The sequence below is a fragment of the Gossypium hirsutum genome, chromosome A05 (assembly GCF_007990345.1).
Source record: "Gossypium hirsutum isolate 1008001.06 chromosome A05, Gossypium_hirsutum_v2.1, whole genome shotgun sequence".
Taxonomy (NCBI): domain Eukaryota; kingdom Viridiplantae; phylum Streptophyta; class Magnoliopsida; order Malvales; family Malvaceae; genus Gossypium; species Gossypium hirsutum.
In genome coordinates this window covers 32,313,555-32,329,032 of record NC_053428.1, presented here as the reverse complement: position 1 = coordinate 32,329,032, position 15,478 = coordinate 32,313,555, and the positions used below count along the sequence as shown (strand labels likewise).

The 15,478-nt window shown below is 34.3% G+C and overlaps 1 protein-coding gene across 1 annotated transcript; it reads left to right on the top strand.

The window, feature by feature from the left end:
• Nucleotides 1-448: 448 nt before the first annotated feature.
• Nucleotides 449-13,888, top strand: LOC107957473 (SCY1-like protein 2). Its single transcript, XM_016892988.2, has 14 exons — nt 449-1,254; nt 3,147-3,251; nt 3,638-3,748; nt 4,464-4,646; nt 6,144-6,270; nt 6,984-7,045; nt 7,645-7,731; nt 8,062-8,148; nt 8,625-8,738; nt 10,082-10,210; nt 11,745-11,807; nt 12,043-12,204; nt 12,311-12,429; nt 12,558-13,888. Exons 1-14 carry the CDS (start codon nt 763-765, stop codon nt 13,513-13,515), a joined length of 2,799 nt encoding a protein of 932 aa, XP_016748477.2. The 5' UTR covers nt 449-762; the 3' UTR covers nt 13,516-13,888.
• The last annotated feature ends 1,590 nt before the right edge of the window (nt 13,889-15,478 follow it).

The following is a 15,478-nucleotide window of genomic DNA, read 5'->3' as shown; positions in this document are numbered from 1 at the left end:
GTGTGTTTTTTGTCTTTTATATTTTTATAAAAATAATACAATAATGAAATTTGAACTTGAGACAAATGAATTTTAAAAATCTAATTTAATCATTTCAACCAAAAACTCATTTGTTCTTAATATAAATTTTAGTTTTTTTTAATCCATTAATTGAGTTGGTGTTACTTATCAATTGAGTTCTAACTTAGTTATAAAATTATCGAAAGTTCATTCATTTTATAAAATAACAAATATTATTTTAAATATATTTATATTTTTTTAATATTTTGACAATTATACAGTAAATAGACATACAAGGGAGATTACAAAATTTTAACTTAATTTTATAATTTCACTTGGCTACATTTAATCTTTTTTATGAATTTGATGCATAAATTTGCTAGTCTACTATAATTTATAAATAATCAAAATTTTATATAAATTCGGGTGAAAATATGTACATTTATATACAGGCAACTACCAAGTCATGTAGTCAAATTGATATGGCTTGGACTAAATAAAACTAAGGAGAAACAGCGCATAATATGTATCGACAAAAGGAGGAAAGCCGATAGAGAGAGGGAAGAAACGGGGAACCAAAGTCTGATTCAGAGACCACAATTGAATTTTCCTTCTTCTTCCTTCTTTCTTTCTTTCTCTTTTTGTTGCTTGATTACGTCCTTCCTTCCTCTTCTCTAATTCCTTCAATTATTTCTTGGACATATAAATAATTTTTTTTATTTCATTCATTTTTATGCCCGACAAAAACAAAACCCAGAAAAAATGTCGATCAACATGAAAACCCTTACGCAAGCCCTGGCCAAAACAGCTGCGGTTATCGAGAAAACCGTACAAACAACTGTACAGGAGGTGACCGGTCCCAAAGCTCTCCAGGACTATGAGCTTCTTGACCAGATCGGCTCTGCAGGCCCAGGTCTTGCCTGGAAGTTGTACTCCGCCAAGGCGCGTGACGGAACGCGCCCCCACCAGTACCCCACTGTATGTGTTTGGCTGCTGGACAAGAAGGTTCTATCGGAGGCACGTGCGCGTGCGGGGCTTTCCAAGGTGGCTGAAGATTCTTTCTTGGATCTGATACGGGCCGATGCTGCAAAGCTGGTGAGGCTCAGGCATCCAGGAGTGGTCCACGTGGTGCAGGCTTTGGATGAGAATAAGAATGCGATGGCCATGGTTACGGAGCCTTTGTTTGCGTCGGTGGCTAATACACTTGGGAACGTCGAGAATGTTGCCCAGGTTCCTAAGGACCTTAAAGGGATGGTACGTGCTCTACTTTCTTTGTCCTGATTGAATTTGCATTTGGTTCAGTTTCAATTTTTTTTATTACTCCATTGCTTGGTATCAATTATTGGATGTTAAATAGTTATAGTTGATCCAAATCTGTGAATTGATCTCAGCAGACCAATTTGTGTACTACTAGGTAATACTGTAAATGTTCATATTCAGTAATGTACTTCTCTCTGATCTTGATCCATATCGAACGACGCGATGAGGTTTTTCTCTGGCTGTCAAGCGCAGGCGGGGTTATCTATTACTAAGGCTTTTAGTTCTTTAGGATCAATTTTGTGCTTGATTGTGGAATTAGAGTAGCTTTACCCAATTTAGTGGAATTACTATAAATGGTGAATTATAGTTTCTACTAGATAATCTTAGCAATGTGCTTGCTTTTGTTCTATATCAACGAAGCTTTGGGAGTATCTGACCTTTTAAGAAGAACAATTGCTAAAATTGAGGAATGGGCATTGTAGACTACAAGTTACAAATAAGTCACTTGCAAGTGTTGAAATTGTGGTTGCTTGGTGATCAAACACTGTTGCTATATTTACTATTTAGAGGCAAAAGGTGTCAGACAGCAAGGAAACTGGTTGGTGAAATTGTCTGCCCTGTAAAATAGTTGGGTTTAATCGGACAATTGCGGGAATCCGTTAGGTAAAAGGAAGCTATGTTGAGTGATGTGTTTGCTGAACTTACTGAGAAAATTTCAAAAAGCATGTATTTAAGTTTGACAACTTGTCAGTATTCTATGTTATCAAATCTGCAAATTGATGATAGAGAATAAAGATAGGAGAAGACTTACTAATATAGACCGGATTAGAGAAATCTTTAAGTTTTAGAAATCATAACTAACTTTTAAGAAATTGGTTAATCATAGTATTGAGGTTCTATAATCTGGTCTTATTTAGCCACACAGAAATTTCCCATACCTGTGATCACTATAAACCATTTAGTGAAGTATTGGATCAATGATCTAAGCAATTACTGATGTAACTTTTTCCTTGGACAATGGGTTCTTTGTTGTTATAAGCCCCATAAAGTGGTGCCCCTTGTTTGTTAAAAAAGTAAAACCTAATTATAGACCCTGGCTTCAAAAAGATGAAATCTTTTGTTTAAACAATTTATTGACGCACAATATTTTTAATTATGATTTTGAAGTATTTTAGCTCGGGTTTTCACCATGCTTGGCTGGCGTTTGACTTGTATTTGGTGTGCCCAAATATGTGACTTACACTTGGTCTTCACTTTTATTTTTGGTCCAGAGGTCTCAACCTTAACCCATCCACTGGTATGTTGGAAAGTATAGAAATAGACAGATTACTGGAGTGTTGAGTAGTAAAACAATATTCTTATTTTCTCAGAGTGGACCAAGTAAAAGGTTAAAGTTTTAAGTTTAGGTGCTATTACTGCTATAACATATTTTGAAATTATTATCAGCTTACATTTTTAATGGTTTATAGGAATCACAAGTAAAAGTCATTGAAGTGGAATACATTAGAATACGTTTGATTATTTGGAATTTAAGTGATGTTTTGAATGTAGTTTCAGTGTCAAATGATATACTTACCCTTTTAAGAACAAGTTCCCAATTTGGATAATGATAAAATTTTAGTCCCTTTTACTATAATCTTCTTTAGTTTTGCTCTATTGGAACACATTGGAATGCTATCGAGTTATAGGTTGGAAGAAAGTTGACTCTCGTCTTGCTGTTGAACATTGAATATGTTTGTCTTAGAATTGTCTTTGTATAAGAGTAAAACTTGTTCTTGAAAATTTCACTGGGAATGCTGAGTGCTTGAATTATCTGCTATCTTGTTATGTCTTAACCATCATGTCCTTTATAATTATAGCAAACTTAATGTGTCTTTGCTTCACAGGAAATGGGTTTGTTGGAGGTGAAGCATGGTTTGCTTCAGATTGCAGAAACCTTGGATTTTCTTCATAACAATGCACGTCTTATTCATTGCGCTATATCACCTGAGGTTACTTCTTTACCTTTTTTAATGTTTTATTTTGTAAAAGTATTTTCCTGATTTCTACTAATATGGCTATTGATAATGCTTCAGGATCTTTGTTCCCTTTTTACAAAATTATTTTGATTTGCTGTTATAAAGAACTACTGGTGGTTTATGGCTGTCCTCATGGATTCATCCTCTTGTTCTTATTTTTTTTTCCAAAACTTTTGTCTTTTTCATACTTAGTTTGTTTAGGCCTTCAGCTCTTAGCTGCTTGTTTCACTTTTTATTGCCTCTTTTAATGAAATTTCCATTGTATAAAAGAGCTTATTTAGTGTGCTGTTTTTGTCTGCTGGATAGATTGCTGCGGATAACTGTTGTATAGGTTTGTCTAAATATTTTGTACTTTGCAGAATGTCCTGATTACATCGCATGGAGCTTGGAAGCTTGGTGGGTTTGGTTTTGCTATCTCAAAAGACCAGGCCTCTAGTGATTTGACTAATGTACAGGCCTTCCATTATTCTGTAAGTAAGACTTTGATATTTTATGGGTTTAGCTCCAGTTGTCAGGGTGGGTGGAGTTGGGAAGAAATGCTACTCTTTCTTGCACTCAAAGAAAATTCAAGAATGTTTTTCATATTAATTCAAATATTTATACTTGACCACTGACATCAAAATATGGAACAAGTTTGCTATTCCGATGGATGTGGGTATGGAGGTTTGACCATGTATATGTGAGGAAAAACTTGGAATTTACCCATGTCAAGCACATCTCTGTTTCTAATCAAACTCACTCTCATGAATTAGTTATGTAGTCTGATACACTATGGATAATTTGCTTAACGTGGTGCTTTCTTTGTTAGGTGGCCTTAGCATGATAAATATGAATGTAGTGCGTTTTTATATCTTAATATGATTAGAAGTCACTTATGGCCATACATATTTATCATATTTATTACTGTTTGTGCATCCTAGGAATGCCATTTTAACTCCTTTCTTTAGCACCTTGTTGGCTTTGCTGTCAATGTTTCTATTTCAAGTAAATTGTCTTTCTACTTTTTAGGCTTTGCTTTCTCATGTTTTTTATTTTGACTTGTTGGCTATGGTGCTTTATCTTCATAAATATAGTATACTTCTTATGTTAATTTATCAAGTCATTCGTCATGATGGATGGAGTTACCATGTTGCAGTAATGATCTGTATTTAGCTATTATATTCTGATTTCATGTGGTCTGTGCAGGAATATGATACTGAAGATTCTGTCATTCCTCTTCAGCCATCTTTGAATTACACTGCACCTGAATTGGTTCGTAGTAAAGCATCTTCAGCTGGATGTTCTTCTGACATTTTCAGCTTTGGATGCCTTGCCTACCATTTAATTGCTCGAAAGCCTTTGTTCGACTGTCACAACAATGTCAAGATGGTATTTACTAATTTATAATTTTATCCTTTCAAATTGATCCAAAATTTGCTTGATAAACAAGTATTACATGTGTTAGCTGCAGCATTCTCTATCTAGACATAACATGTTGCTTTTTACCTTTTACCATGCATGATTATGACAATTCAAGTATTAGATTATCTTCTTTTATCTCCACAAATCTTGCATCAGGAAATAGGAATTAATATTATGATAGTCTAAGCTGCAATATTTGGTTTTTGAATGTTTTAGTCCTTTGGTTGACGTCAAAATTTTGCGATGAATATGATGGACCACAAATTCTATAAGCTTACCACCACATAGCTCAAAACCAGCAATAGCCATACCAAAAATTTTGGAGGTGAAGCAGCACCTAAGTATACTAGTTTTTTGAAGGTTCCGTTGGTGTCAAACCACTCCCTCTTACCACACGTGTGAGAGGGACATATTAGTGTGTCAATTAATATACTGCCTTCCTTGGTAATAAAAAAAACTAGACCATCTTCCTTGGAACATGAATCTCTAAATATTAGCTTCACCCTGCAACTTACAATACTTCCACTTGTAATTGGGGAGGTTTCTAGTTGAGCCTTGAAATCTGGAGTGATTTCTATCTTTAGCCATTGTAAAGATAAGGGGAGAGGTTTCTATCTTAGCATACACAAAAATAAAGATTGTAAAGGTTATACATTGTCCGTGAAATATATCAATTTAAGTTAGAGAATTGGGAGCTCTTTGGCAAGTAAGGCTAAGGAAGAGGACATAGGCAAGTGAGGCCTGAGTTTTATGCATTTTGGTGTTGATTTTTCTCAATCCGTTTATCTTTGCAAAGATTTCAGATGCCAATTCACCCCCTCTTGTGATCTTCCGATTATTTGAGCTAACACAATAATCCATAATAAGCGGCAGATCTGCTAAATCAAGTATTTGTGTATGCCTTTTATTGATGGCACCCCACTGTACACTAATCCCATTATTTAAAACATTGCTAAAAGTATTAGAAATAAAAGAAAACCAAGTAATCACGACATCAACAATCAAACATTAAGAATAGAGAGTTTGATATTAGGCACTTTATTACTAGTAAAGGTACAATTAATGAAAAAAAAAAGTTAACAGAAATTAAATAGAATTTCAATTTCTATCTCTAGTCACTCACATGGGATATATATGTGCTCCCCACTTTCAGATGTTGCAACGCATCCAACATGCTGTCCATTTGTTCCCTCATGCAAATTAGAGAAGTATGCGTCAAAGAGTGTTTTAAAAACATTGTAAATCAACAACTGCAAATAAACATATCAAAAAGTATATCCCTTTGCACTTTGTGGCTACTAGCTCTATATCATTCATTCCCCCCCCTTCCCTATTTGTCTTTTTAAATTTGTGTATAATAATACTGTAGTTAGCATATTAACATACTTCAGCTTCTCTGCTTTATGCTCTTTCTAGATTGGTTTTATAGTACTAGTGGTTGATTGTAGTGTTTCTTTCCTGCAGTATATGAACACGTTGACATACTTGTCCAATGAAGCCTTCTCCTTGGTTCCACCAGAACTAATCCATGATTTACAGAGGATGCTCTCTGCAAATGAATCTATCAGGCCATCAGCATTGGATTTTACTGGTAATACTTGGATAATTTCAGTCTCTAGACCTTGTCATTTTTTATATGTCAAACAACAAAAAGAAAAAAAAAAAAACTATTTTCGAATGGCAAAGCTTGTTCTCCTCATGCAAGTTTGTTTAGAGTTAAACATTTTAAGATGGTGAGATTGGTTCGATCAGGTTTTTTGGATTTTTTGAACCGTCTATCATAATTCATTTCGGTTTTTGGTTTTTCCATATTAATTTTTTATTTTTGATTTATTTTGACAAAATGAGCTTTGTTTTATGCCTTTTAGATATTATTTGGTAAAGTTTCAATTATTATTATTATTAATATTTCTAATTTTTTTTCAAGTAAATAACAAATAATCGATAACTTTTGTATGATATTTAAAAAAAAATTATATAGAACTTTTAAATTATTTTCTCTATTTTAAATATAAAATCTTTAATTTTACATCATAAACAATTAAAATTAATTATAAAAATAAAAAAATTGCATTTGCTTTGTTTGAGTTTGATGCATTATGTTTCTGCTATTAATGAAAAGCTTGGGCTCTTATTATCAAGTTTTTAAACTGCTGCATGATGTATAAGTTTGATATGTAGTTAAATTAAAGCAAATGGCTTGAAGTGTTCTGTCAGTTCCACATAATTATTATTGAATTGGTGTTGAAACACTACTATTTGGATTAGTTTAATGGTTTTGAATTTGATGTAATGTATTTGCAGGTTCTCCATTTTTCCGGGATGATACTAGGCTGCGCGCTCTTCGTTTCCTCGACCACATGCTTGTATGCATTTTAATTTTTGCTTGTCTAACATATGCCCATCAAATGCAATCATCTAGGAGTAATTTGCTTGAAATAAGAGGGGGTTTGGTATGATGGAAAGTGATCACTTTTCTAGGAATTTAAGGTGGGAGAGTGATTCCCGCTTTTGGTATGTTAAAAAATATTGACTTTCCTAGGACTGTAACTTTCCTTTGGGAATTACTTTCACTCAAACTTGATAATGTGATTCCTTTGAATAATAATGGATAATTAACTTTCCCATGTAGTTGGAAAGTTAAAAATTTTATCTCTGAGACTAAATTACCTTTTTTTTTTTAATTTTTCTTATTTGTTTATTTTCATTGTATTTGTACAGTACCTTTTCTAACTGTAAAATCATAACAATTATTTAATTTTAAATTTATTTTAAGTCCATCATAATAATTATTTAATCAATGTAACTTTGTTAGGGTTTTACTTAGCACTTTCCCATGTATACCAAATGTTGTAATATTATGTTCTTGCCAATCACATTCGAATCTTAACATGTCAAAATATCAAACGCCACTAAGAGCTATAAAATGCTAAGTTCTTGGGTGATGATTTTTTTTTTATTTCAGGAAAGAGATAACATGCAGAAGTCTGAGTTTTTAAAAGCTTTATCTGACATGTGGAAAGATTTTGACTCCCGTGTGTTGCGATATAAGGTTTGAGATTTTATTTTTCCTAACTGTTGCTTTCCTAAGTAAATTTTAGTTGTTAAAAATTAGTCTTCCTCAAAAAATATTTGGAAATTAAGTGAGCAACATATTGTGATTTTCATGTGTATTCTCCTTCCTTTCTCCCAGCTTCTTTCTCTCTCATGGGTGAGGCATTTGATATTCTTCAAGATTTTCAAGTGTCATCTGTCACCCTTTTTATTTTGTTGGTATTTTTAGTTCAGCGAGCTAGAGGAGTTGATACTAGTGATCCAGTTATATTATCTATAGCATTTTCCTGACAAAAACAAGTTAATTCATAATATTTTCTAAATGCAGGTACTTCCTCCGCTTTGTGCAGAACTGAGGAATTTGGTTATGCAGCCAATTATTCTGCCAATGGTTCTCACGATTGCCGAGTCACAGGTGCTTGTTTTTCTCTTAATCAGGTTTTGGCATATCAATAGAATGTTTTATTATTATTATTATTATTATTATTATTTGCAATTGGAATCCAAAAAGAATTGCGTGGAGATTGTGTTGGTCTTTGAAGTATCTTCATGCTAATCTTTCTTGATAGTTGTGAAACTAGGGATTCCTTTTGATATCTTCAGCATGCTTGATATTTTCTGATTAAATGGCAGATTAACTTTATCTTTCTTAATTGAGCTCTGTTTCCATGATGTTACCTAACCTGACCACAATTAGCTTTATGTTTTATCATTAGGTAATGTAGGGCGAGTTATTGTCTCTTAGTTCATCTTCTGTTCTCTGTTAACAAAATGTGAATGAAGTGATGTATCTAGTTGTAATCCTTAATACTCTTTATAGTTATATCTAGTATAATCTTAGGTTTCTATCTTGTTTTGAGTAATGAACTGGTTACTTCTAATGATTTGTAGGATAAAAATGACTTCGAGCTAGTTACATTGCCAGCTCTTTTGCCTGTCCTGAGCAGTGCTGCAGGAGAGACCTTGTTGTTGCTGGTGAAGCGTGCGGAGCTTATTATTGACAAGGTATAACTTAAGTAGTATGCTCTCTAAAGAACGCTCTCAAGTGACAAAATTTCCTATTCTTTTTTGTTCATTCAATAGAATCAGGGCATAGAGTGGTCTGGTTTTCTTTGTGAGTATGAACAAGTTGCTAATTTGTAGCATATTACATGATATGGCTAAAAGTGACGAATTAGATCTCTGTGGTTTGGAACAGTATTTAGTAACCTACTTTTCTGATTATTTTGGGAGCTCAATTGATTTTCAAGAAAGCCATTTTCAGTTGATGATACTGGTTGCTGCCTTTCATATTGTCACAGTGATGTATGACAGCTAGGCTGTGAGGCTTTAATTTCACTATGAGATTTTTAAGAAACAAAGAAAATAGAAGAAAGGAAAAAGAGGAAAAGAAGAGATTGATAAAGGTAGTCAAATATAAGGTTGCCTGCAGCAGATGATCAAGAAGAAAAGAAAGATCCCAAGCTCCACAGATGTGGTTCCTTAGGAGTCAGATCTAAGGTGTATTGCATCAGACAATGATAGAATACTGCCAAGTGAAAGAGTCCTTTAATTTATGTAGAATGGAGCTTTCCTAATCCTAAGAAAATTGAAGTTCCACTTCAATTGACTTCAACAACTACTGAGACTCTAAAAAACTAGCAAACTTAAAACAAAAACATAATAGGATAAGACAAACCCAAACTAGGATCCTATAATATATATGCCGAATACCAAATATAACCATAAAGCTTTAGTACTTCAGATTTACCAGTAAGCGCATAGAACTTCTTAGTAACAAAAGAAAATCTGAAGTGGTTTAATAAGTCAATTATCTTTGCATCCTTTTTTTACTCGTCCTGCCCTTCCCTTGTACTTTCTTTTTTCTTTTAAATATTATATTTAAACTTTATTTAGGTTATAAGGTATTGTTCTCTCTAATGTTTCAAGTACTGAGAAATACTTCATAAAAGTAATGTGGTGTTTCTCCGGAGAAACATCATTGCTCAAAATTTTCTGATACCTTTTTTGAAATAATGCAATTTTGCATCTATCATAACTATTTAGCTGAAGGACATATAATGTGTACTTAGATTTCTATGGTTAGTCATCTTTATACTGCTATTAATTAGTGGGTCTGTAAAATTGCAGAAACATTGAGAAAATCATGTAAATGAATAAGCTTGATATAATTTCCTCCAGTGGTGCCATTCAAAATTTTTGAACTTTTGTGCTACAATCCCACTAAATAATAATTGCTGAAAATGCTCCTTTATGAAATTGCAGCATCCTGTTTCCCATTTTCTTCGAAGGCTTGTTTTATTGAGTCACTCTCAATCATTTAATTATAGTTATTCTATTTGCTGTAGACAAGTTCGGAGCATCTAGTATCCCATGTATTGCCCATGCTTCTTCGAGCTTATGATGATAATGATCCTCGCATACAAGAGGAAGTTTTGAGAAAATCTGTAATCCTTGGCAGGCAACTTGATACACAGGTGATTGTCGTCTTTTTTTTTTAAATGGATTGCCATTGTCAGAAGTTTACATTTCCTATATTTTGTTTTATGCAATAATACTGATCATAAATGGATTGTGAATCTGTTAGAAGACAATCAGAGAATTTTCTGGATTCCTTTTGACTTGGATACTATTTGTGGTTGTTATTATCAATTATTAAGTACTGGGAAAAGCGTAACGGTCATTTGTGCCTGTTCATTGTTGGATGATGTAGACCATCCCTAGACTATAGGTGCTGAGATGAATGTACGAATTTTAGACTTAGATTTAAGCTTTTCTTTAGTTGCTAAAAGAAGGTAATTACACTGCCTGCAGAAGGAAAGAATAAAGTTGTACTGTTCTTTTTCTTAGCTGCATTTTCTATGGATTTGAAATGAAACAAATGTGAAGTTGTCTGAGGATTAATGGGTAAACACAGCATGCAATTTTGAGCCTTGTTTGGCATTCTTCTTGTATAATTTGCCAAGCTTAGTTTTACCAACATGCTCTATCTCATTCTTGTCTATGCATGTGTGTTTCTTAGAAGCCATCTTTCCTTTATCTTACTGTAAAGAAACATAGTGGTTTGTCTCACAGTGTTGTTTTTTTATTAAAACAGTTCATAGTTTATCCAACACTTTTTATTAGGCTAAGTTTTGTTCATCAACTCATAAAATTTCTCGTTCCATTAATTTACTTTTGATGTTTCTCTTATTTCAAAAGCAAAGATCCCTATCTAGTGCTGATGTGAACTTCACATACGTGTCTTGAACTCAGCAACAAGGATTGAAATCGAACCCTGGGATCATCCAATAGGTTACAAAGACACAAATTATCAAACCTGTTGCTTATGAAGAAGTGGTGACCAATATTATCAATTGAAACAGAATATTGACCCGCTAACTTTGTAGAATCAGGGACCAATACTATCAATTATATGGAAATTCACAAGAATCACTATTGGAAATGGCATTCGATTTCATTCATTGTTGCTAAGTTTCACGGCAAGTATACGAGGTTCACATCAAATGGGCAAATAGATTTCCTCCTCCATGGCATGAGCTTCATTCCCTTTATATCATCATATTGTGTGTTTAACCTGTCTTAAGTTTCATACAATACCTAAAACAACTTCATAGTGGATTTTTAGCTTTTTTTCATCTTAAAGAATTCTAAAAGATGAGCTTGGTCAAAATATTGAGTTCTTTTTAGCTTTTATAGTGCTTCTGATACTTAGTAATAATGCTGGTACTAAAATTTAACAATTTATTTAAAATTACTTTTTTATGCTTCACAACTAGCTGTTCTGCCTTTTGGATTTTGTTCAAGCATCTTTAACCAATTTTTAATGCATTGCAGCTTTTTCTTTTATTTATTTTAATATATTAAAGTAGGAATTTGGACAACGTGAAATATGGATTTGATGGTATGAAATTAAACACATTGTATGTCCATTTTTATTCTTGTGTGTTTCTTTTCTGTTGGAATTCCTTATGTTTACTGAATTAGTGTTTCATTCTTTATGCTCTTCAGCTTGTGAAACAAGTCATTCTGCCTCGTGTTCATGGCTTAGCTCTGAAAACAACTATTGCTGCGGTATGTATGAGTTTTTTAGGCAATTACCCAATATTAAAATTATTAGTCTTGAATTTTAGATGTCATGACCGAGACTGCTATGTCATGTAACCTATGTGTAGATTGTGGGGCCTTTTCCATTTTTAAAATTTGAAAATCTTATAAAGGATTTCTTTAAAAAAAAAAAAAATACATAGCTGCACTATTCTATTAATTTTGATTACTTTCTTCTAAACCTCTATGTTTATTTGAGCAGGTCAGAGTCAGTGCTTTGCTCTGCCTGGGAGATTTTGTTAACACACTTGATAGACAGGCTGTGTTGGATGTCTTGCAAACCATTCAACGTTGCACAGCCGTTGATCATTCTGCTCCAACACTTATGTGTACGCTAGGTGTTTCAAACTCAATTCTCAAGCAGGTAATGACAGACTCTACCTTCTGTTGCTTAATTTGTGTTCTATTCTATATTGGAACCTCCAGAGGGCATACAGCTCATTTTCTGTCTTTCCTATTCATCTTGTTAGTATGGAGTAGAATTCGCCGCAGAGCATATCCTCCCTCTACTCACACCTCTTCTTACGGCCCAACAGTTGAATGTTCAGCAGTTTGCCAAATGCATGCTCTTTGTCAAGGATATTCTTAGGTATAGTTATTATTGTTGTGCTTTCATGATGAAAAATGAATTTTTTTCTTCTCTGAATAACAAATACTCTTTTTTTTTTTTTTCTAACATTTTCTTATGATGCGATTCCTAATTCTGTTTTAACACAGAAGGATAGAAGAAAACCGTGGGGTTACTGTAACTGATTCTGGAGTCCCAGATTTAAAACCTGCTACCACTTCCAACGGGCTTCAGTCTCAAGTCTTGAGCAAAGCAAATGGAACTGTGGCTTCTGCAAAAAGCAGCCCAGCATGGGATGAAGACTGGGGTCCTACTACCAGAGCAGCTGCCAATGCCAGTCACACTGCCCACCAGCCTCCCAAGGACAATTTATCCTTTCACTTTATTTTGGATGATAAGTCAATTCAATCGGCACCCACACAATCTCAATCTTCCTTAATATCCACTATATCTAGCCAGCAAACATCCAATTCTTGTCCTGCAGTTGACATAGAGTGGCCTCCTCGTCCATCTTCAGGTGTTACTGTAGAGTCAGGCATTGGCGAGAAGCAATTAAATGCTGGAACATCTTTGTCATCAAATTTTGAAGATTTAGATCCTTTTGCTAACTGGCCTCCACGGCCTAGTGCCTCCTCAAATGACTCTGGAACTTTTAACAATGGTATTATGGGAGGACCAGGCATGAACAATTATGGATTCAGTTCTATTACAAGCACCCCAGGCACCATGAATCACCTAACAGAGAGCAGCAACAATAGTTGGGGGTTCAGCAACCAGAACTCTGGGGAGATACTAAGACCTAATCATGGGAGTTCAACCTCGAACACAGGTATTTTGAACGGTGGAAGTTCCCAGAGCAGTATTGGATTCTTGAAACAAAACCGTGGTATTTCAGCTTCAATGAGTTTTTACAACCACCAGAAATCAGCAGATCTGGGGTCTATATTTGGTTCTAGCAAGAATGAGCAGACTGCTCCAAAACTCGCACCGCCACCGTCAACAGCTGTGGGTAGAGGAAGAGGCGGAGGTAGGGGGGCAAGTTCAGCTTCAAGGACAACTTTTGCTAAGCCAACATCCGAACAACCACCTCTTTTGGATTTACTTTGAGAGGCGAGCAACACAAAGATTGAGAATATATCAATGGGTTTTTGATACAGCGGCTGCCATCCCAAGCTTTGTCAGGTTCTGCTAAAAGCTATTGGTTTGAAAGTAAAAATTAGTCATCTCGGAACGAGAGCCGTCATGTTGGTATTTGTTATATCTATCATAGCTTTGTTACGAGCTTGTTTGTAACCTTTTTTTTGCATTTGAGATCCATGTAACACGGTGCGTGTTTTTATGTGATAAAAATGGTTTTTCTTCGATTTCTACTGCTTTTGGACATATACGTGCACCTGCTTACTGTAATTGTTGAAAATTGTCGGTGATTTGATTTGGTAGCATTAGCCAATAAAAGAAGCTAGAATTATTTTGGATGATAGTATATATATATAAATAATGAAATTTCTTATTGTGCTTTATTTTGATCGAGTCCGCTTTGAACAAACCAGGACCTGAGCTTGAGAGCTCAAGTTAAGCTTTTGAAGTCGGAGTTAAGTTAGATGTCTATAAACATAATGTGTATTTTCAATTGTAAATATTTCTTTGTAAAAATTCTACACTTGTCAACTTGTATGATCATTAGCCTAAGCTTTTATCACGTTCCTGCTAGGACTGTACATGTAAGCTGCTGAACTAATAATTCTTTTGGCCAACAATCCTTTTACTTTAATTGGAGTAATTTTGGCCTTCTACTTCATGTGTGGAAATCACAATCTAGTTGTTACCTGTTTGGATTTTTTTTGTTAATTTTTATGACATAATCCGACGTTTTAATGATTGGTTGACTTGACATTTTGCTTTTTCTTGTCGACTGACGAAATGAGGTACGGCATTGCATGATTAGTTTTTGGCCGAACCTTACTGGGTTTAACTGAACTTGGTTCACAGTCAAACTCCTCTCTCTCAATGTCAGATTGGAACTTAGACATTGATGCTCGGGTTGGTAATAAACGAGAAGAGAGAATTTGATTTCTATCAAAGTCATCAATAATGTTGCTACATACAGTTGCTGTTTGCTTAAACTAAAAATAGCTAATTGAAGTGATTGATTTTAGTGGTCATGGCTAGGCACTTGTAACGCCCCAAAATTTGAATGTCTGACTGTTGAATTTTGTCGTAATTAAGTTTCTGTATCTGTGGCTATGTACTTTGTGTATGTGTTTGAGGTTAGGGGTTTGAGTTGTGCTTTTAGGAAGTTTTGCTCTTTTATTTTAAATTAATTTCTACTCTTGAGCCATTGACTTAAGTTTAATTCTGTGCGAATTTATGTCAAGAATGAGCCTATTGGTTTAATGGTTAAACTTTTGTATATCCTCTAGTTATTTTTGCTACATGTTAGAATTCTGATCGGTAGTTCAATCAGAATGTAACGTTCTCCTTTTTCTTCCTTCCTATTTTTTTTCATTTCTTACATTTGTTTTCTTTTTCTTCTTTTTTGCTCTTTTCTTTTGCTTCTCTTTTCTTTTTCTGCTTGGTTGTTACTTAGATTCGTACTTCGTATATGCTCTTATTGTCAAGTAAGTTCGTTTCCGTTAATTTTGTGACTTCGATTGTTCTATAACTAAAATCGTTAGTGTTATCACCTGTACCAAAGTTGGTTTCTTGCCTAAACTGTTTGAATCCTTTGTTTATATGTTTGACTATTGTCTTTAGGAGAAGGTATCGAGGATAACGGTTCCCCTAACGTTCTCGATTCGTGAATTATGGATTTGTACAAAGGTAATTGTGGTGTTGAGTTGTGTTTGTGTCGAAACGCTTCAACGAATTTGGTTGTGCTTTAATCTTGGCGTTTGTTACGAATTATTGCTTAATTGGTTATTGAATATTCGTTTTAGGTCTTAGGAGTCCTCTACGTTGATCCTACTTCAAAACTACTTCAGGTATGTACCAAAAACTCGACTTTCTGCAAATTTTGGACGCCGAAAAACATGACTGCTGGCGCCACATGGCCGTGTGGTAGGCCGTGTAA